Source organism: Balaenoptera acutorostrata, chromosome 2, assembly GCF_949987535.1.
Source record: "Balaenoptera acutorostrata chromosome 2, mBalAcu1.1, whole genome shotgun sequence".
NCBI classification, from domain to species: domain Eukaryota; kingdom Metazoa; phylum Chordata; class Mammalia; order Artiodactyla; family Balaenopteridae; genus Balaenoptera; species Balaenoptera acutorostrata.
Genome location: NC_080065.1, coordinates 102310532 through 102334190, shown reverse-complemented (window position 1 = coordinate 102334190; position 23659 = coordinate 102310532). Strand labels below are relative to the sequence as shown.

The window sequence follows — 23659 nt, the reverse complement described above, 5'->3', positions numbered from 1 at the left end:
AAAGGCAGAGAAACAGTAGCAAAGACAAAGTGCTAAAACAAAGCAAAATCTATTCACTAGAGAGAAAAGACCTAAGCCTAAATAATATAAGACTTAAATAAACTTTTGGGGAAATAAAGAAAAATCAGGTCAGATAAGGAGCATGTGATTAGATAAGGCAAGACTTTGAAACCAACCACCAGATGGGGAATAGATGCATTGAGCACAAATGGGTAAACACCTCCTACCATCCTCTCAATCACACATATACCAAAAAATCAGGATCATAAGAAAACTGAAAAACTGACAGTGGGAGTAACATACATACCTTAAATTGGAGAGTTCTAATACCTACTGGAGCAGAAAATGTGCTCTAGATGATTTGAGCATCTAAGTTATCACAATTAAGAAGACAATTCCATAAGAGAAGAGAATGCTTTGTTGCCTCTCATTCCCCAACCAGGACTGAACTGACTTGGGACTCTTTACCTTGAATTCTCTGAGGCTTGGTGGCATTATCAAAGTCACAGATCTTCGTCCAGTTAGCCTTCACCGCCTCAGGAGTCATTGGCTGAGTCCTCTGTCTTACAATGGCTCCAAGGGTCCGCTCCCATCGTACTGGTTATAGAAACAAAACTAAGATACTGAACACACAGTTTAAGAGCGAGACAGAAAGCAGAATTCATGAGTCCCCTGAATTTTTTTTTTTAACTTCAAGAAAAATGGAATTTGGAAAAAAGATTCTAACTTCTAAAGATTTTTACTACAAATTTTTTTTAAAAGAATAACAAACCCATTAGGATGTCAAATTTCTTTTTCTAATATTTGAAGCTGAAGGGAAAACCTCTCCCTCCTCTGACTATGCCAGATACTACTAAAGGTAGGATGAAATGCTGAATCAGAAAGTTAAATTATGTATAATCACACCAAAAGACTGTCTTCGTCACCACAGATCACTTAGATAATACACTTTAAGGTAACAGAACAGAGTAGAGCTTTGTTGAATAGCAAACTGAAAACTAGTGGTGATAACAGGCCAAAGACTCCAGATAATCAAATTAATATATCAGACAACCCCACATAATTCTCCCGTTTCCTCCCTTTGCTCTTCCTCCTTGTCCATGGGAAGTCAACTAGATTGCCCAGATTCACAAAAATCATCATTGCTGCATAAGTTCCATGAAGATAATTTTTAACACTGTGTCTTTTTTCAAAAGCCTGAGGAATAAACAGAACCTTATTTAAACAGAATGGTCAGACTTTGATGATTACTAAATCGAAGATTTGTCCTGGGGAATGACAGAAGCTTCTAGAGATTTCTTATTGATAAAGTCCCATATACAGCTTTTATTGCAACAACTGATCTTCCTTTCTTAAAAGATGTCATAAGACACTTAAAAATGTTTGAATAAGTTACTTCATAACTTAGAGAACAGTCATTAATAATATTCTACAATATGTTGTAACAATGTCATCCAGTAATGGCAGCCTTTTAAATAATTCAATTAATTTTGATACCAGCATCCAACTGAAAACTTGAATTGGGATATTGGAATGTTCACAATTTTTTTTAAACACCATAAAGTAATTATCCAATCTGGAGCTCACAAGGTTTAAGAACTGGGGGAAAAGAGGACTTAAGCCAGATGAATTTACTGTTGGGCTGAAGGAGAATAATTTCTATAGATCAGCTGCAATTTCTCTTCTAGAAAGCTGTCCAGTGTGATTCCCCACTGTCTCCTTCTGATGTCTCATGCTCCAAGGAAGAAAAGAATCACTGAGAGAATTGGAGAACTTGCCTAGGACAGAGCTCTTCCCATCTTCAAAAAACGCCCTCCCTCCCACTCACTACTCTGCTGAACAAGCATGTGGGGTGCCAGAGACATGGGAAGACAAACATCAATATAAAGAGAGACTGTGCTGTCTGAAAAAACAGCCAGTTCTGAATAGGACAGGACAAATATTGAATAAGCACTGCTAATAGGAAAAAAACTGAAAAGATCCTTGAAAATACCACAGGCCTGCAGGACAACTTCCATGTTTTAGAAGACCTGTTGCTATAACAATGTTTGAGTTTGATTATGCGTGCACTAAATCCAATGGTTCGGCATTTGACAAGGTCTTTACCCAGCTCTACCTGGATATGCAGGTTTAAAGATATGGAAATAATGTATGGCAAACCAAAAACCAAAAGAGACTTACATTTTCCAATCCATCCTGCTCCAACCTACCAAAAAGAGGAGGAAGAAGTTATACCATCTAATGTGAAATTACTAATAGAATTTTTATGAAATTAACAAAACAGGCAGCTATCTTTTTACGAGTATCCGAATGCTAGATGACAATGGATGAAAATAATGCAGCTCTACAAAAGTCCGTTGGCCGGCATGACTTTGCACTATTCATGTTATCAGAGTAGAAAAATAAAGCAACACAATATAGCAGAAATGCATGTAGTAGAAAAGCATGACTTTGCACAGAAACCAAGGTGCGATACCAGTTCTTCTACAGACTAGCTGATTCCTGGTCAAATAATTTGACTTCCCTAAACTCAAGATTCCCTTTATATAAAATCAGGATAATAATACACTCTTCATGAAGTAACCATGAAGGTTAAACAATATAAATACCAAATTTGCCCAGCACATCACTTGAAATACATGTCCTTCTAGAAAGACTTAATGAATAAAAAAAAATAAAGAGCAAAGAAAAATAAAGCCAGGATTTGACTTAATGAACTACATATACTCATTTTAATGAAACACCTTTATATAGAAATATGGCAAATGACCAAATACATTAATCACCGTACAGAAAGATGGTATTTTTTCTAGAAGACATTCAAGGAAATCCTCAGAAGAAAATGTCTGATGTAAGAAAATCTGTTTGTCATATCTTCAAACACCACAACTACAGTGTTCCACATGCATATAACAGAAGAAACTGTACCAGCAGACAGCACACTTCTCAGTGGCTCTACGCTCAAGGGTATGGCTTTTTAAAAATCACTCATTCCTTTACGTATATGAACAGGACAATCGGCCTTGATGCTGTCAGAGTAGTTAAAGTGGCAGTGGTACTGATAACAGGCAAGAAAAATATCATCTTTTATCATATTTGGGGAGTGAAGCAACAAGCTGCAAACTCCTCGCAGGTGCTAGAAATGACAGCTCCAGTCGATCCAAAAAATCTCTATCTGCCACTCTAGATATCTATCAAAACTTGGCAAACAAAGTGTCAATTTACATTCAAGGTTTAAGTCAGGATATTACACACCGCTCTTACTGTATTTTGCACTCAATCTCACACAGCAAATGTCCCTTACTAAAACTGTTCACAATATAGTAAAATAAAAGAACAACATACAAAACTTCATCTACAGCATTATCCTAGTTATCTGTGCATGTCTGGGTATGTGTGTAAATTGTATACCTAAAATAAAAAGACTACTCATGTAAAATGCACATCTAATAAAAGACTGGAAAAGAATATCCATAAAAATATTAATAGGAGTTATCTCTCGATAGTGGTAATGTGGGTGATTTTTATTTTCCTCTATAAACTCCCCTATATATTTGAAGTTTTCTACAAAAAGCATATATTATTTTTGTTCACAGAATTAATAACAAATATAAATGTAAAAGACAAAGAATTTTTGTTTAATTCCTTAATGAGATAAAAGACAGGCAGACCAAATTTGGAGCTCCACATGGCTTGATATTATTAAATTTCTCTTCTGTAAATCTAGAGTTGTAAAGTTCTTTCCACCTCTAATTTTCCACAATTCACAATCAACGACTGTGATTAAGAAAGCAGAGGTGCCTATCTCTGCATAGACAGGTGTAGACTGTTTTTCATTTACTAAACAGCTTTTTATTCAAATACATCAGGCTAATATATCATTCACTTCAAACTGAGCCAGGTAATTTTGCTACCAAGAAATATCTTTGGATGTCATGTATTCCGCATGCAACAGGTTTATTATTATATTACCACAGAGAATCAAATAAAGGGGGGTGGCCTAAAATATAACAGTTTATGCTAGAAAAGAAAAAAGAGATCAAACTCAAATGAGGACCAAAAAATATATAAATCAGCATAAGGAAATCTAAAGGGACTTTGATTATAGAGTGAAAACTGAACCTCACTGGATGGTAGGATTATGTGTGGTTTTTATTTTTATAGCAAACTTGTAAAGCTTTGCGATAGGGAAACATAGCAAAGTTTATTTTTAAAGTTAATACAAATAGTAAGTTGTGTTTACTGATCTATCATACCCAGACTGAATTCCTGCTATACTGATATAATAGTTAAAATTGAGGGGTGACTGCTAGGTATGCTAAGAGTTTAAAAATATGATCTCCAGTTCTCACAACAAAACCCCAAGAAAACTAAAACTCAGGGAGGTTAATCTGTACAATATTCCAGCGAGCCAGCAATTACCAGAGCAAGAAATCAAAACCTGGCCTGGCTGACTTTAAACCATCACCTCTGTCCCTTCACTTTACTACTCAGCATCTCTAACCAAATGAGACTTTCTGTATCTGACTAAACACATCAAACCAGCCAGTCACATTTTCATTTGACAAGAATATCAGAAATGAAGAACTAGGGAAGAACAATTTACAAAGTTGCTGTTACTTTCTCAAAAAAGGACATTAGTCATACTTGTTCCTTAATTATAACAAATACATAATATTAAAAAATATACAAGTGATACCAACTGATGCAGATTTTTACGAATGTGAACAACTGGAAAATACTGATTTTTGAATCATTTTTTATATTTAATTACACAAATATTGCTTTGGGAGAAAGTGCAAAGGTGCAGAATACCTCAAACAAGCCACCATTTTCCTCACAACTCTCATGGCAAAGCCAAAGGACCAGGGGTGCCACGTAATCTGGCTTCAGAGCTTCCAGAAGATCTGAAATAAATAGCCAAAAAAAGAAAAAAAAAATCTATCAATAAGAATATATACATATTCAATCAATCATTTTACTTTCTGAAAATTCCTCACTTATAAAATTATAGGTTCAGAGACTTTTTAAATAAATAAGAAAAAAATTAGATATACATAAATAATTAGTATTAACATCCAAGGCTTTTAGAAGAATCTTTTCATCCCAATGGATGTATTCAGGCTTCTAACATAGAAGGCATCAGATATACCTTTCCAAGATGGGTAACATACTGTTTAGAAGACAAGTTAAAGCTGCCTTGGCAAAGACTGGTGAGCAAAGGCATACATAGCATAATGAACTTAGGTACCATTCATTCCCAAAACTATTTTGCTCTCCCAGAAGCTAGAAAACTACAAAACAGCCTTGACAACTGTAATGGCAGTAAGATGATGTAAAATGGACCTTGCAACCGTCACTGATGAGTCACAAAGTGTAAGAAATATTTTCCTGCTGCATACCTTCTGTGAGCAACTTAACAGAGCAGAAAGGTACTACACAAGGAGCATGAACACCTAGATTTTACTGCTGGCCCTGCCATGTAGGCAATTTAGGGCATTGAGCACAGCGCTCAACTCTCTTGGACGTGTGTCTGCATCTGTAAGATGGTAATTAAAATGCGTTACCTGCCTATTCTACTAAGTTGTTGCAAGGCTCAAAGGAGACACGATTTGTAAATACATCTTATAATCTTTAAAGAATCAAATAAATGTAAATTTTAACTGTGAAGGGACAAAATACAGTTTTATATTTTAAAGTGACAAAGATGACATTTACAGTCCCTGTAAATTAAAGAGCAGCTCTAAGAACCTTTCACTTTACAGTATTCCTGACCCCAGAAACTGTGAGATAATATATACTTGTTGTTTTAATCCACAAAATTTGAAGTAATTTATTACACAGCAGTAAATAACTAATACAGCTTGGGAAGTTAGTTCATGGGTATTCATCCTAAGATTATGTTTCATTTCATGTAAGAAACATGTAAGTCACATACATGACTTTCCATTTTTCAAATATATTTCAAAGGGGGAAATGAAATTGCAAATGTCTCCCCACATTACTCATAACACCTGGTTCTTTAACAAATAATTCCTTTGACAGCCTGTAAGTTAATATTTCAGAGGAAAAGAGGAAAAACGCTGAGGCAAAATAAATTTTCGGCTTTTTCTAAACTATGAAAAAGTAATAAATACCAAAATTTAAAATAACAGGAATTCAGAATCTGAAGGGCTTTTAAAAATGATCTGTAACAACTCTCTTCCTTTACAAAAGAGAAAGCAGGTCCAGAAACATTAAATTATTTGTCTAAAGTAGATCTTATTCTCCAAACATCTTTCACTAGGGTTTGGTGGGCATAAAAGATACTACATTAAACAGTGACCTAACATCTCTAGAGGTCAAAATTAATGGAAGCTACATTCCCAAAGGAAAGCAAATTTAAAAGCTAAAGTTTTCAATATTTTCTTGGAAACTTGCTGCTTCCCCAAGAAAGTCTACAGCCAATGGCAAAAAGTGACTAAGGTAGGAGTCTAGCACAGAAATGATAAGCATAAAATTCTAAATAGTGGTTATCTCTTGGCATGAAGCAGAGGAACAGAATAGAAGGTATAAAGTTAGATGCAAGTAATGTTCCAATTCTTGGGTTGAGCAGTGAGTTCATGACTATGCATTACATTTTGATACTTTACTTCTTGCCAGTAACCTACACTGTTGTGCATATATATGTAGCATTATACTTAAATAATCCAGTTCTTTAACAAGAATTCCTTCAATAAGACATGAGAGTATAAAGTTTTTTTAAAATAAGGGACTTTTTTAAATGGCCCTGTTGACAAAAGAAAAGGAAAAAAAAAAATAGATCTCAGGTACAAATAGCTATTCTACACTAAAGCAAACTGGTTAGGCACAGCTCTTAGGAAAAGCTAGCGAGTACATACTTGGTATTACAAATCCCAAGTTCTAAAATGAATGTTAGCTCAAACGTGGAAAGTAAAATGGTACTGTGAATAAGCATTTGTATGCCATGAAGCAGCTAATTCTAAAGTAATTTCACTCATCAATTGTTTTGTACTGTTTCACAGAAACTACTTTTAAAGTATTACAGATATTTTCATTTTAGATATATGTTAAAACCAGGAGTATCAAAAACCATACAGTTTTCCACCAGTCAAGTATTCTATTTCTTATATAACTAAATAAATAAGCATTGGCTCTCAATCATACATTTAAATTTTTAAATTTACAACTTTATATTTCATGTTTTCAAAGAACAAAGTTGAAAGACTCACATTACTTGACTTCAAGACTTAGTATAAAAATATAGTAATCAAAACATCATGGTATTGGTAAAAGGACAGGCCCATAGATCAATACAACAGAACAAACAATCCAGAAATAGACCCACACATACATACATGGTCAACTGATTTTCCACAAAAGTGCAAAGGCAATCCAAATCAAGAATGAGGAATAGTCTTCAGGACAAATGAACTCGCAGTTTCTTCAACAAATAATTGGCACTTTTTCAAAAAGGAGAATGAACTATCATATGTTAAATAAAACTTAAGAGATACAGTAACAAAACGACTGTGAACCTTGTTTAGACCATTGTGGAATAAACTAACTCTAAAACGATATTTTTTAGATAACGAGGAAGTTTCCATATAAATTTGGTATTAGACAATGTTAATGAATTATTTTATTTGGTGTGATATTGGCATTGTGGTTATAATGTCCATATCTGTTAGAGACACATTTCCAAGTATTTATTAGGTGAAATGCAACATCTAAGATTTGCTTTGAAATGTTACAGAGAAAAAGGGAGAGGGTAACAAAATAAATAAATCAATAAGACAAAATCATTTTGAAATATGCCCAGAGCATTCTGTTCTCCTTAACAAAGGCCTATCCTCAAGGGAAGCTACCAGAGCCTTATTTGACCTAAGGGAAGAGCAATTAGACTAGTGGAACTCCTCTAGCCTTCCTGTCTCAAATAAGGGGAGAAAAAAAAAAAAGGCTAAAAAACTCTACTGAAGCTCAGAGTCCAGAGACTTTGACCTGCTAAAAAACTTGCGGATTTAATCATAAGATTATAGAACACTTCCCCTCGCCATAATTTACAGACACTTCAACAGGCCTCCAGTGTAACAACAGTGGATTACAACTGAGAGAGCTGCAAACACAAAGAGTACCTAGGGAAACCCAAAGACAACAGGGGACACAAAAACAACGACAAAGAGGAAAATGTAGCCTCTGACACCAACAGCTACAGCAACCAATAAACGCAACCTAACCCTAGCCAGATAAACATGAAACCTCACAATAAAGCTCTGTATACCACACTTTCTACTACCCCAATACATCATGTTCAGTTTTCAACAAAAATTTCAAGGCATGCTAAAAGACAAGAAAAGTACAGGCTGAGGAGACAAAGCAAGCCTCAGAACCAGCTTGAAATATAGCAGAGATTTTGGAATTTTCAAACTAGGAGTTTAAAATAACTGTGATTAACATGCTAAGGGCTCTAATGGAGAAAAGTGGACAACTTACATGAACAGATGACTACTGTAAGCAGACAGAAGGAAATGCTAAAAAAATCAAAAGGAAATGCTAAAAAACAAAAACAATATAACATTTTGAAATGAAAAATCAGTAAGCTTGATTTGAATATATGTCAACAGAAACTTCCCAAACTGAAATGAAATGCAAAGAGAAAAAAGGACAAAAAGATAAGAGGGAATAGAATATCCAAGAACTGTGGTATAATTACAAAAGATACATTGAGACTTCCCTGGTGGCGCAGCGGTTAAGACTCCACGCTCCCAATGCAGGAGGCCCGGGTTCAATCCCTGGCCTGGGAACTCGATCCCACAACTAAGAGTTTGCATGCCACAACTAAGGAGCCCACGTGCTGCAACTAAGGAGCTTGCAAGCCACAACTAAGGAGCCTGTGAGCTGCAACTAAAGGGGCCCACCTGCTGCAACTAAGACCCGGCCCAATCAAATAAATTAATCGATTAATTGATTAAAATAAAAAGATAGAACAGGCACATAATGGGAATACCAGAAGTAGAAGAAAAAAAGAAAACAACAGAAGAAATATTTTAAGCAGTGATGGCTGAGAATTTTCCAAAGTTAATCACAGATACCAACCGCAGATCCAGGAAGCTCAGAAGACATCAAGTAGAATATTGCCAAAAATCTACACCTATTATTATGCATACTATATTCAAACTGCAGAAAAAACAAGGAGAAAATCTTGGAGGAACACAGAGGGGAAAAAATACCTTATGCATAAAGAAACAAGGAAAGAATTATGTCAGACTTTCCTTCAGAAACCATGTAAGCAAAAGAAGAGTGGAGTGAAAGATTTCAGGTGTTGAAAGAAAAAAATTACCAACCCAGAATTCTGTACCCAGTGAAATTATCCTTCAAAAGTGAAAGAGACTAAAGAGAATTAAAAAACAAGCTAAAGACTGGGAAAAAATATTTGCAAAACACATATCTGATAAAGAACTTGTTTCCAAAATATTCACAGAACTCTTAAAACTCAACAACAAGAAAACAAAGAACCCCCCCCCAAAAAAGAAGAAGAAAACAAAGAACCCAATTTAAAAATAAGCAAAAAATAAGAACAGACACATCACCAAGGAAGACAAATAAATGGCAAATAAGCACAGGAAAAAAATGCACAACATCATAAGTCATTAGGGAACTGCAAATTAAAACAATGAAATACCCTACACACCTATTAAAAGAACTAAAATGCAAAAGATAAACAATAATAAATGCTGGCAAAGATGTGGAGCAACAAGAACTCTCACTCACTGCTAGTAGGAATGAAAAACAATACAGCCATTTTTGAAGACAGTTTGGAAATTTTTACAAAGCTAAAGACAGTCTTACCATACAATCCAGCAATTATCCTCTTTAATATTTACCCAAATGAGTTGAAAACTTACGTCCACACAAAAACCTGCACATGAATGTTTATAGCAGCTTCACTCACAACTGTCAAAAACTGGAAACAATCAAAATGTTCCACGATAGGTGAATGAAAAAACAAATTGTGGCACCTACATACCATGTAATATTATGTAGTGATAAAAAGAAATGAGCTTCAATCCTCCCAGTCATTTGGGAAAAAGAGGAGAGGATGAAGAGATGGAACACAGGGGATTTTTAGAGTGAAACCATTCTGTATGATCTAGAATCGTGGGTACATAACATCATGCATTTGTGAAAACGCATAAAATCATACAACCTAAAGAGTGAGCCCTAAAGTAAACTATTAACTATAGTTAATGATAATCAATCAGGGACTTCTCTGGTGGTCCAGTGATAAAGAATCTGCCTTCCAATGCAGGGATGCGGGTTCGATCCCTGGTCAGGGAACTACGATCCCACATGCCACAGAGCAACTAAGCCCGGGTGCCACAACTACCGAGCTCACATGCCTCAACAAGAGAGCCAGCGTGCCACAAAATATAGAGCCCACGCACCCTGAAGCCCATGCGCCGCAACTAGAGAGAGAACACCCACGTGCCACAACTTGAGAAAAGCCCACGCACCACAACGAAAGATCCCACATGCCTCAACGACCCGATGCAGCCAAATAAATAAATAAATAAAAATTGATCAATACTGGTTCATCAACTGTAATAAATGTAGCACACTGATGTAAAACTGTGTGGGAGGAGGAGTATATGGGCACTCTCTTTACTACCTGCTCAATTCTTCTATAAACCTAAAACTGCCCTAAAAAACAATCTATTAATTGTTTTAAATAATTATTATTCTAAACCAGTAAGAATGCTATTACCTCATTCTGTAAAGAAAAAATGTATGTATGTCTACCTACACAAAGAGAAAGTTTATTTCAGTGTGGTAGAATTATGGGTCATATTTTGTTTGTTTGTGCTTTCCTAAATTTTCTATAATGAACATAAACTACACATAATGCTTTTTTAAATTGTAAGGAAATTTTTTTAGCTACTCAAAAAATTAAATACTTTTACAAAGCTCACGCCACACAGGTATGTGAGGAACAGCATTAAAAAAAATCTAAACTACTTACCATCAGGCAAAATGTTCTGGGTCAACCGTGATCCAGCAGTAGGGGCAATAGTGTTACAATGAATGTTGCTTTTCTCGCCTTCAACTGCAAGACAATTTGAAAGGCCCAGAAGACCCAGCTTTGCAGCACAATAATTTGCCTGGCCAAAGTTGCCATATATTCCTGAAGCCGATGAAGTCATGATGATCCTAAAAGGAAAATCAATCTCTCAACATCATCTTTTCTATATTTTGATAATGTTGCAACTCTAAGCATTTTTTTTTCTTTTTCATTACTATTATACCTGTCAAAAGCAACTCTGTATACTGCCATTAGGTTCTTAAAGTCATGATTCATATATCTAAATTAATATAAATAATAAAAGTAATCTCTCAAAATTCAACTGTGAGATTTTATTGTTTTAGAAAGAATCCCTGGTCAGGATCAAATGAATTCAAGTGTAAGAATGTATATTCATTATGTACTGAAAACAATAAGTATTTATAAACATAAAATAAACTGCCAATTTACAAGTTAAAATTTTAGTAAGAAATATTAGATCATGAAGTTCTAATTCTTTAGTCCTCAGAACTTTGCTCCTTTCCCTTTCTGGATAATATTAAATGCCTCATATTAAATAATACCATCTCATAATCTGACCTAATCTCACTTACTCTACTTAGTAGAACAAGTAAATCCTATCATTGACTTTCAGAAACTGCTAGTATCAAGATATACTAGAACTCTCCAATAAGAACAGATATCACACGCAATTTACTTCTAGTAGATGTGTGTGAACCCTGAGTTAACAGGAATAACTTTTATGTTAGAGAGCATGGGGCCACTTACTAGGTCTGCCACGTCTGAGTCACACAGACGCAACTATAAGAGTCTTACCGTTCCTAGTTTACAAAGACTAACTCATGTCTGACCAGTGATAGCCAGTAGAAAACAGCCACTCATCTCTCCCCAGTTGGTCACTGGGCACAAAAAATGATATTTTGGTTAGAGAATAAAGTACTGCTGAATCCTCAATGTTTGTACTGCTAAAATATCAGAGAATAGCAGGAGAATCATTAATAATGAAAAGTAGGAGGTGAAAAGAAATACTAAGTTGTCCACCTCGCTAATCTATGACTGACACCAATGTAACGGGGAGGCATCTTCCAAAACTACATTTAAAAAGCCTGTGCATATCTGAAGGTATATTTTTCAACGTCAAAGCAATTCTTTTCCTCTGTACATAAGAACCCACACACGGCATCTCCAATCCCCCTTGACAGCCACATACAACTCTACCTTCCAAATTTCTGTTTCTTCATGTGATCCCACGCTGCCCGGGTCACCAGGAATGAGCCCCGCAAATGAACTCTCTGGATGATATCTAAAACAAGACATTTTTATCATGAATATTGTCAAATTTAGACAGACCTATCTCAGAATCAACATAAGCAAAGACTTACTTATACAAAGATGTTCATTTTATACCTAGCATTCAAAATCAGCTATTGTCACATTGCACTCCGAGTAATCATTTTTGCTTTAGTTCCAGTTACATAACCAATCAATAATTCATACCTATTTTGCCTATAATTTATGATTACATTATTATCTAATATATCTAACTTTATCACAAATATAATGCCACCTAAATACGATGCCTATGCATATCTAAGTGCAATGCCATCTTTAATTTTTGCCTATTTTATATAAAAATTCATAATACAAATAACCAAGAATTTTACATATATAATTGGGACTCAACACAAACGTTAGTTAAAGCATAATCAAAAACCACTCAGTTCTTCATCAAGAAATGTTTATAAAATGTTCAGTATATCCCTAAATCCCTATTTTTAACAGGATTTGCAAATGAGTTAGAGAGAGCTGGGGGTCGGGGCGTGGAGGTGTAGGAAAGAGGGGGAGGGAAAGAGGGAAAAAGAGAGACAGAGAAGCCTGCTTTCTGAAATGTCAATCTAATGAACAGACAACTTGGAGGATGATGCAGATAAACAAACAATTCCAGATTTAATCTTACTCTGATGAAACCAGAAGAGGACACACTCCAGCCCCATCAGAGCTCAAAGCAAAGCACCGACTTAAGTCCCCTCTGCCAACAAATTCTATCTTTCTCAGCTCCTTTTTTTCTCCAGTTATTACAAGGGAATTGGAAGCTAAAAGCCGTCTTTGCTTAATTCTAAGTCAGAAAGATATCTTCCTTCTTCCAAAAGAACTTCTGGCAATATTTCCCAGAAACACACTCTATAAACAATGATGTAATTCATCTCAGTTACCATGCCTGCCACCGTCTCAGCCACCAATGCTTGTTTTAGTTCTGATAGCCAATGAAAGTAAGGGCAAAAAAGAGCAAACAGGATAAAAAAATTTTATAACTGTGACTGTTCATCATCTAAACTCAATCTTTCCAACATGACATTCCTAATGGAAATTTTTCCTACTTATTAGAAGTTTCAAAATTATATCTAGGTTTTTCCCACCCAGTTCTCAGATCTCCATCGTTTTTAGTTTTTGTTTTTTAGCATTTCCTTTTGATTTTTTTAGCATTTCCTTCTGTCTGCTTACAGTAGTCATAGCCTACTCTTGCTCTTGAAATAAGAATCACACAGCCAGACAAGCATGCAAAAGGCTGTTAGAAACAACTAATACTGCAAGAAAACGCTGACAATCTCTCAAAGAGAAAAAGGGAAACGAAAGTCACAAAAGCCTTTTCTTCCAACTGTTCATTTTCAGTTGTAAAGCTTACTCATCACTTATATTAGCAGAAGCAAAAATAGGTAGAAGCAAGTTTTTCCTTAAGTGTGGAAATGTATCAAATATTAGAAGGCTAAATGGATAAGTATGTTCCAGAGAACGTATATTTAAAATAACTTACCCCAGTCTTCATCACTTATTCTACCAAAGGAACGGTCCCTCAAAATTCTAAAAAACTGATATTATATATGTTGAGAAGAGAAAGTCAACACTTAAAAAAAGTTTGCATGTACATTACTTTATTGGAAATTTAAAAAGAAATACTCACCCAGCATTGTTGATCACAACATCTACAATATAAAAATATTCAAGTCACAAATATAAAAGCAAGCATATTAATTTGCCTTTGCTTACAACACATTTCTTTCAAAAGCGTTCCCTGCCTCCCCCCTGCCCATGGAAAAGTAGATATAATAGGTAACAAGTGCTAGCAGAACACAATTTTATACCTATAGTAAAAAAAAATCGGATTCACAAAAGCACAATAAGTACCCCATTATATCAGTGCTTTCCTCTCAAGTCTACATACCTAAATGTTTCCACCTCTACCTCCTGCCAAAATTCTGTGAGCTTATTTACAGAATTAGCAGTCACACAACTCTTAGGTTCTTAGAATTCAGTGGTAATCGTAAACCATCCCTCAATTAACTTCAAAATTCACTGGGAAAGTTAAAAGTTTAAAAGATTTTTCCTTGCCACTCAAAAGTCAAAAGCCCAGAAAGGAAACCATTAGAGTTAGAAACTGATGGCCTGTCTTCATACATAATTGCATTCTCACTATAAAATAGAAGGGATTGTTTCTTAAGGTTCAACCACCATCTTGTGGCTATTTTCACCTTATGACTTCAAAACTTTGTGGTCTCTATCCCTGTGTCAGACACTATGTGAACATGTCTCTCACAAGCTCAACCAAATATAGCTAGAAAAACATATATGCTAGACCAAAAAAAGGGGGGGGGAAACACATTCAAACTACAAAAATTAACATTTTTCAGATTATAAACATGTTGGGCTTATCTGCAGTAGTTTCCCTCTAGTAATTCAATAACCTTTTACTAACAATGTATGGGACTAAGTCAGGAAAATTAAATAATATATTTGAAATGCTTGAAATGCTTCTTAAAAATGAAGATTTTTATTTTATATAATTCATCTTAATTAATTTGCAAGATACTGAATCATTTTCATCTGAATCATTATAATTATCTAAAATATTCCACTGGGTCCTCTATTGCCAAAATACTGATTTATTTTTTATTTTCTAAATATATTTGGGGTATGATTAAATTATTATAAAAAGGAAACTTAGAGAATACTTACAAGTTTTTTTAAAGGCTCTTAAAGTACAAAAAAATATAAAACAAACTCAACACATACATGCATAAAAACTGTCACCTCAAGCCCTTTGTGGAATAAGATTAGGGTATGTAAAAAAATTAAAATTTAAAACAAATCTAAAAATTTGATTACCAAAAAAGAGTTTTTAATAAACAAAAGTGAAATAAAAAATATTTCATTAGAAAGGTAGAAGCTGCTCTGTTAGTACCATAAATGCAAAGAAACATTACCTATTCTTCCAAAAGCATCCAGTGCTGTCTTCACAACCTTCTCTCCTGCTTCCACTGAATCTGAGGGAAAGGGAAATTAGGACAAAACTTCAGTAATATCCCTTACAAACGACTTCTAAATTCTGTGGCTCAGAGCACATGACAGATACTATTCATTCAACAGAACTCATTTCCAAGGAAAATACATTTATATTGCAGGCACGTAACAAACTAAAATATAAATGATACATGTTACAAAAGAAATTTAGTCCCTAAGGCACTCCTTTAACCTACCAAAAAAAAAAAAAAAAAGAGAGAGGGGGTAAATGAGAAGTATTTGACAAATAATATCCAAGACACCATGGTCCAACAGAACTTTCTGTGAGGATGGAAATGCTCTATTTCTGCACTAACATGGTAACCACAAACCACATGTGGCTCCTGAAGTGTGGCTAGTACGACAAATGGAATAATTTATTTTATTTCATTTCTCTTGAATTTTAAATAGCCACATAAGCACTTCCCCTTAAGGATGCAAATGAGACTTTCAGAGGGAGGGAAGGAGAAGCGTGTTTAATTTGAAAAAGCATGTTCAATTCTGTATCACTACATTTGGAAAACAAACCTACTGTTTTTGTAATACTAACTACAAAAATAAAAGCTCAATGAAATATTACGGATTTGTGATTTTCTGCTAATCAGCCCAGGAGAAGGGCTCATATCCCCAGAGCTGTGTGTCAAATGGTCAGCTGTCAACTCAACATCACCATTGCCTCTTTCTACTTCCTCTGCAATCACAGCGGGAGCCAGGTCCCTTCCCTGGGACCCATAAGCTCCTGAGTTAGATCTGCCAAAAAGAAATACTCGCTTAAAGGGAGGAAAAGTAGGAAGAGACTGTAAACGCAGGCAATCTTGTGAGCAGGCTGCAGATGTGAGACTGACAGCACATCCAGGTGAGCTCTTGAAAACCACCTGCCACAGGCTGCGATGGTCATCGACAGTTTCCCTGACATGCACCTGCCCAGACCTTCCAATGGTAAGTCTCTAATTCTTTGTATAAAACCCTTCACACTTGGAAAACCGAGAGGGGCTTCTGTTTTCTTGACTGAATCCTGATTGATACAGGTTGAATATCAAAACTGAGGGGCAGGGAAGAGAGTCTGAAATCTTTATCTTTACAAAATAGGTTTTAAAACCCCAGAAATTTTTTTAAGTTGAAAACATTTTTCTAGACTCTCAATGTGGAAATAAGATACTAAAATGTCTGTCTCATTATTCCCTTGAACTCTCAAAACAAATCATATCCTATTTCCTTTCCTCTAAAATTTCAGAATAAAGTCACTGGCAATCTAATTTTCTCCCTGGTCCATAAAAACAATCTAATTTGCAGAAAAGTCAGTAAGCACTAGCTTTTTAAAGTAAATCTACTCAAGAGGATTCCTTACAAATACTATTAGAATCAATACATCAAACATACAGGTTGTATTTGCTGTCTTTATTTCTAATGCCTAACTTTGACTCTTACATTTTCATAAAGATAAGAAAGTTGCATACAGCAATGATCACCTGTGCAGAATGTAATATGAAGGCTGGGTGCAGAAAGGGGGCACTTCACTTCTTACACTATATTACTTTAAGAAATGTTTTTTAAAAGCAATTTTAAAACGAAGAATTTAATGTTACTCTGTAGAAATACATAAGACCTTTTAGCTAAGGCAGGTCTTTTAAGAAAAGACCATATTCATATTCACATCTACAGTAATGTACTGATTATATCATGCGCTCATTATTAAAAATATTAAATAGACAACTGAATAAAAGTTAGACTCATGAAATAATCTACATCAAAAGTTTAAAAAATACGTCACTAAACATCTTTGGCAGACTTAGGTAAAATCTAATTTCATAATTATACTGGAATGCCAAGATATTTGCTCAATACTTATTAACATGAGAAACAGCATCAGTGGAGGAAATATAAAACAAGCAGTACAGTTCTCTCAAATATTGTACCATAGTTGGCCACTGCTCTTCCGCCTTTCCTTCTTATTTCTTCAACAACCTTATCAGCAGCTAAGGAGCCTTTACCAACTCCCATGAAGTCCCCTCCTAGATCATTCACTGCAATGCAAAAATAAACAAATAAGAATTCAGTTCTAGACCTTAAAAATATGAGTTGGAAATGAAATTATATTATTAGTGTATTTCTTCAGTCAACTTCCTAATTCCCTACTACTATATTCCCATCTTACTGAACACACCATGAGATACGTACTTTCAAAACATGCCTCTTTGTTTTTAAATATAGATATGAATATATATATATATATATAGATATGAAGCAGAAAAATATTTAAACACAGGTTCATGTCATGAAATTTTTAACTGTGCAATGCTTCTCCTTTTTTAGAAAGAAAAAGACCATGATTCAAACCACTTTTAGCAAAAAGAAAGAAAAGAAAAAAACCTAAAGATCACTTTTAAGATTAAATACACAGGAAAACAGTATGGACATTCTTCAAAAAATTACAACTAGAAGTGCCACACGATCCAGCAATCCCACTTCCAGGTATTTATTCAAAAGAATTGAAATCAGGAACCAAAGAGACAACAGCACTCCAAATGTTCAATGCAGCACTATTCACAATAGCCAAGATGTAGAAATAATCTAAATATCAACTGACAGATAAAAATGGATAAAGAAAATGTGGTACATAAATACAATGTATTTATTCAGCCTTTAAAAAAAGAAGGAAATTTTGCAATATGTAATGACATGGATGAGCTTTGAAGATAATATGGTAACCCAGTCACAGAAGGCCAAATGCTGCATGATTCCACTTACATCAAAGTACCTAAAATAGTCAAACTCATAGAATCAGAGAGTAGAATGGTGGTTGCAAAGATTAGGGGGAGGAGAAAATGGGGAGTTGCTAATCGGTGGGCATAAAGTTTCAATAATGCAAGATGAATAAGTTCTATAGATCTTATCTGCCATACAACATAGTGCCTGCAGTGCATAATACTGTATTGTACACTTAAAAATTTGTTAAATGTTCATATTAAATGTTCTTACCATAATTAAAAAGAAAGAAAGAAAGAAAGAAAGGTTAAATACACAATGTGAAATATCTTCTCCACGTCAAGAAGGTCTTTGTTTACAGGAATGGTGATAAAGAACAAGCACGGGGCTTCCCTGGTGGCACAGTGGTTGAGAATCTGCCTGCCAATGCAGGGGACACGGGTTCGAACCCTGGTCCGGGAAGATCCCACATGCCGTGGAGCAACTGGGCCCGTGAGCCACAGCTACTGAGCCTGCGCGTCTGGAGCCTGTGCTCCGCAACGAGAGGCCATGACAGTGACAGGCCCGCGCACCGCGATGAAGAGTGGCCCCTGCTCGCCGCAACTGGAGAAAGCCCTCGCACAGAAACGAAGACCCAACACAGCCAAAAATAAATAAATAAATAAATTTTAAAAAAAAAAAAAAAAAAAAAAAGAACAAGCACAATATTAAACTCTTGGAGAAGCACATGTGAATTTTTATAAAACATAGTGTGTCATGGTCTACCAAAAAAAGAAATAAAAACTATTTATTGAAAGAGGTCAAAAATTACATACACAACTAATATGTGTTCAGTCACTAATTATAGCATATATGTAATTTATATGTTTAACAACTGACCACACTTACCACATAACATCTCCCTATATCCAATTATATAGATACAAACATTAATTGCACATTTACTATTTGCAAGGAAATCTACAGAAATCTACAGATGTATAAGAATGGTGCCTATCCTCAGAGTTTATAATCTACTGAAAGTTAAGTATGTGGTAACTACACTAATGCACTAATTGCATCATAAAGTTTATAAAAGCCAACATAACTAAATAATATGATAACGAAGGTAATTTATACAATAATTTAATTATTTACAAAATAACATGCAAAAACAAATGAAAAGATATATAGATCAATGCCAAATAACTTGGAAAAAACAGAATTTAAAACAAATACCTGGGACAAAGAATTAATTTGCATTGCAAAGTGATCATTTTTATAGGGTTATTGCACACTGTGCAGAATATAACAATTTAAAAATTACTAATTAATAAATGGCATAGAGGTATATACTAAAATTTAAAGTCTCTTAATATTACCAAATTGATAATTACCATACCTGGGGAAAAAAGAAAAACCCACAAGATCTTTTTTTCTTTTCAACAATGGGTCTCTTTTGGTGGGGGCTGGAGTGAGGGCTGCAAGTGGGGTTGGGTGGTAAAGGGAGATACAGGGATGATACCGAGCAAAGCTAGCCTAATGTGCTTTTACTCTTAAAGGAAATGAGTTTTTCAAAATGTGGACTGGGATATATTTTTTCTAACAATATAGTCTTAACAGCCTTACTGCAAATAAAAAATGCCGCAAAGACACAAAATAATGGGGAAAAGGCTTACATTATCCCTCAGAGATTTAAAAAAAAAAGTGTTAAGATTCTCAAGACTAAATTCCTATTAATTACTCATTTCTGTACAATTACTCAAATGACAGGAAACAGTTTTTAAAAATCAAGATTTTAAAACATGCGGCTAACAGTCTATTAAGACCCTTTTTAACTAAGCAAGGGAAAGTTCAAGAGCAAACTGGCAAAGGCCATACTAAAGTAAAGAAAGAATTGTTCAATTGTGAAATGAAACACTACCCCCAAGTGGAAACTGTTCAAAGTGCAACCAAGTGCAAGCAAAGGTAAGAACTGAAGACTGTATAAATAATTATTGAGATCAATGATGTGCAGTGAAACAGTTTCAGAATAGATTTATTCAAGACAAGTCTCCACCTTAGAGAGTACAAACTTAACACTGACCCCACTCAGTTATCCCACTATCACCAGAGCTAAATCACAGGGATTTCAGGCTTAACTAGAAAAGCACTGGTTACACGCTGAAGGGCTTGGATAGCAACAATCTTAACAGATTGTATACAAAGAGAAATGCATCCACACTATGTGACACTGTTCAGCTTAAATATATGACTAAAATTCTAATCACAATAATATTTTAAAATACCATTACCGCCTTATACTGGTATGTATATACTTTACATTTTCAAAGACCCATCTATGTACATTGCTGCATTTGATCTCCATACAGCTTTTTAGGAGTTTGGCAGGAACAGTTGTTCCTATTTTCGCAGAAAAGCAAAGTTTAGGAAAGGTAATGTAACTTGTTCCAGGCTCCAAAGCTTGTCCAGGCTCCAAGGCTGTAGGAAATGGTAAAATTCAGACTAGAACCTGGACCTACCACAATACCACTCTGCTCCTCTAATGCTGTAAACAAGTTTCTTTTATCCTAATTATTTCCACTAAAAAAAAAAAAAAAAAAAAAAATCACATGTGCTTGGGGAGAATATAGAAGGAACAGTAAATCAGCCACCCCAGTCAAACAAATAGCTTTAAATTAGGGAGTAAAAATGGTTAAGATTATGATAGTTAAGGACAGAGTCTTTTCAGCTAAAACCATCAAAATATCCCCCAAAGTGATATATTTGTAAATCCTCCATATAAAATCCAGTTTATAGCTCTGAAGAGTTTTGTTTTGTTTTTTTTAAGATGTAAAATCTTTTTCCTATTTCTGTCATTTTAAATAAATCAATGACTTGGATAGTCTACTAAAGACTACATAAGGTTTTTTACTAAAAATCCACCCCAAGATTTTACTAAATACCTGCAATATGCTAACCACTAGAGCAGGGATATAAGAATCCAGAGAATTCTAAAACACACTTGGAGCCTGTAAAAGTACTCTATTAATAGGTAAATGGATACCTAAATACAAAGTATCAAGTTATCAGCTATCCAAGCCTGAAAACAGAACCATGTTTGTGACAATGCCTGTTTCCCCATATCCTCCCAACACTGGACATCATCATTCTTTTCAGTATAACAATTAAATGATTACAAGTTGTAGCTCATTATTTAATTTACATTTCTTTGAGCACTAGTAAGGTAACATTATTTTCATGGGCTTATTGGTCATTTATACTTCTTATTGTTTTGCCTGCTTAAATCACGTTTCATTTGGGGTGTTTTTCTTTCTTACAGATGTGTACGTGTCCCTTACTTATAAAAGATTTTAATTCTTTATATGTGTTGCAGATCATAAGTTCCTTTATTGAAATGTTGAAAGAGAAACAGAGGTAACATTGGAGCATTAATATTATTTGATGAGCATTACATACATTGTTTTCCAGTGTTTTGTTACATAAACCAGATTGAGAAATCTGGATTTGTCTTTAGCAATCCTATTTGTGTACAGGACTTTGCTCTCAGAAGTTGGTTTTCTTGTTCTTTCTTGCTATCCTTCAGCCCTGACTATTGGCTCCAAAGACTAGAGCAAGAAACATGCTTTGGGTCTCCTGATATCAGGGCTGCTAAACCAGCTGAGGGAATATACGTCACTTATAGTTTGATAGGAAAAAAAAAAAAAAAGCAAAGCAAATTGATTATCATCTTCCTCAAACTGTCCCATCTTCTCAACATCAGTTTGCTGGGTGAGTTATTTCCCAGGTACTCTTTCCTTTCTCCCATTTCTGAACAGCACATGTCACTGAGCCATCAAGGCTTGACATCAATTTCATTATGATTCTTCAAATGTTCACTCTGTTCCCACTCTGTATCCAGCACTGTGCTAGGTGCTTTAAGCTCGCAAGGTAGACAGTTTGTGCACTGAGGAGTTTCCAGTTCTTTCGAGGAATCGTTTACTGCCATTTCTTTCCTATTCTATAATTTCATGCCCAGATTACTACAGTTGCCTTCCCGGTGGTCTTCTGCCTCCAATCTTAATCTTTCCAGGCAATCAGCAGACTGTTGCTGGGTAATGGCCCAAAGGCAGCCTTTATACTACGTCATCCCCTTGCTCAAAATCTGCAGTGGAACCCTAATTATTCACTGCCTAACTTTCAAGATCCCTTAAAGTCTGCCCTCACTTTACTGTTTCACTTTACTATAAGTAGTTCGTCCTTTTTGCTGTAGCTCAGTGCGGGAAATTGCTTATATAGCAGTTTCTAACTTGCCACTTAATTATCAAGAGTAATAATGTTATAATGCTTTGTATTTGAAGAGTGCTTTATCACTGTGCTTACACATATTCGTGTTCATATATTTATTCAATCCAAGGGTTTGACACCAGCTGAGTCATATCCACTACCAATGACATATCTATAAACGACTTTTATTTCCAAAGTAAAATGGTGCTTCCAAATTTACAAAATCAAAATAACTTGCATATGTATTGATTCTGTGAGTGACATCCTTTACAATGAGTAATCTGAGAAGCATATAAAAAGATGACACGGGCAATATTATACTACAAGTGTACTTATTTTTTGGAGAGGTTATTTACTTTTTTTTTTTTTTTAAATAACTTTTTTATAGCTACTTTATTTATTTATTTATTTTTATTTTTGGCTGTGTTGGGTCTTCGGTTCGTGCGAGGGCTTTCTCTGGTTACGGCAAGTGGGGGCCACTCTTCATCGCGGTGCGGGGACCGCTCTTCATCGCGGTGCGCGGGCCTTTCACTATCGCGGCCCCTCCCGTTGCGGGGCACAGGCTCCAGACGCGCAGGCTCAGTAGTTGTGGCTCACGGGCCCAGCTGCTCCGCGGCACGCGGGATCTTCCCAGACCAGGGCTCGAACCCGTGTCCCCTGCATTAGCAGGCAGATTCTCAACCACTGCGCCACCAGGGAAGCCCTACTTTTTTTTTTTTTTTTAATGCTTTCAAGAAATTCAAACCCTGCAGATTCAAAAAGTCGTTTTAATCCTTGTCTTACCCCAGAGGTAACTGCTATTAACCATCTCTTGGATGTTCTTCCAGACATTTCTGTTTTCTATGCTTGATGCCTTTCCTCCTATTTTGATAAAGTTTCCGATAGCAAACAATAGCATTAAGAATCATTTCATTGATTTTAGAGCTGTGGGCCCAATGGGGATTTCTTCCTGTATTCTGTTCATGTCCTGACTGCTACCAAAAAGTATTTAAGGTGGCTTAAATGTGCAAGGACTATTAAAAAATGGAAAAATTAAGAAAACGTTACATCAGAGAAAGAGAAGCCTACTCAAACCATATGCTAATGGTAGTTACTCTATTTGGGGACAGTGTCAGGTTTACCCTCAAGCTTCTTGACAGCCAAAGAAAAGGCGGAAAACACAGAGCTGCCATACTATTTTCACGTTTGGTAGAAAGATACAATCACCCTAGTTCATCAGAGTCTTTTCCAGAATGGCCATAAATGTATCTAAATATTTGAAGACCTCCAAAATGTTGTGACAGTTTAGAAAGC

The 23659-nt window shown here is 35.3% G+C and overlaps 1 protein-coding gene across 1 annotated transcript in view; it reads right to left on the bottom strand.

Annotated features, from left to right (window-relative positions):
• The window catches only part of LOC114237000 (peroxisomal multifunctional enzyme type 2-like), a 53194-nt gene that overhangs the window by 19206 nt on the left and 10329 nt on the right, over nt 1-23659 (bottom strand). Inside the window, exons 3-11 of the mRNA XM_057540362.1 lie at nt 17332-17439; nt 15340-15399; nt 14040-14061; nt 13893-13939; nt 12299-12383; nt 11021-11208; nt 4816-4907; nt 2182-2206; nt 469-597 (exon numbers count right to left, since the gene is read on the bottom strand). Coding sequence (XP_057396345.1) covers nt 469-597; nt 2182-2206; nt 4816-4907; nt 11021-11208; nt 12299-12383; nt 13893-13939; nt 14040-14061; nt 15340-15399; nt 17332-17439 — 756 coding nt within the window. The remainder of the gene's footprint in view (nt 1-468; nt 598-2181; nt 2207-4815; nt 4908-11020; nt 11209-12298; nt 12384-13892; nt 13940-14039; nt 14062-15339; nt 15400-17331; nt 17440-23659) is intronic.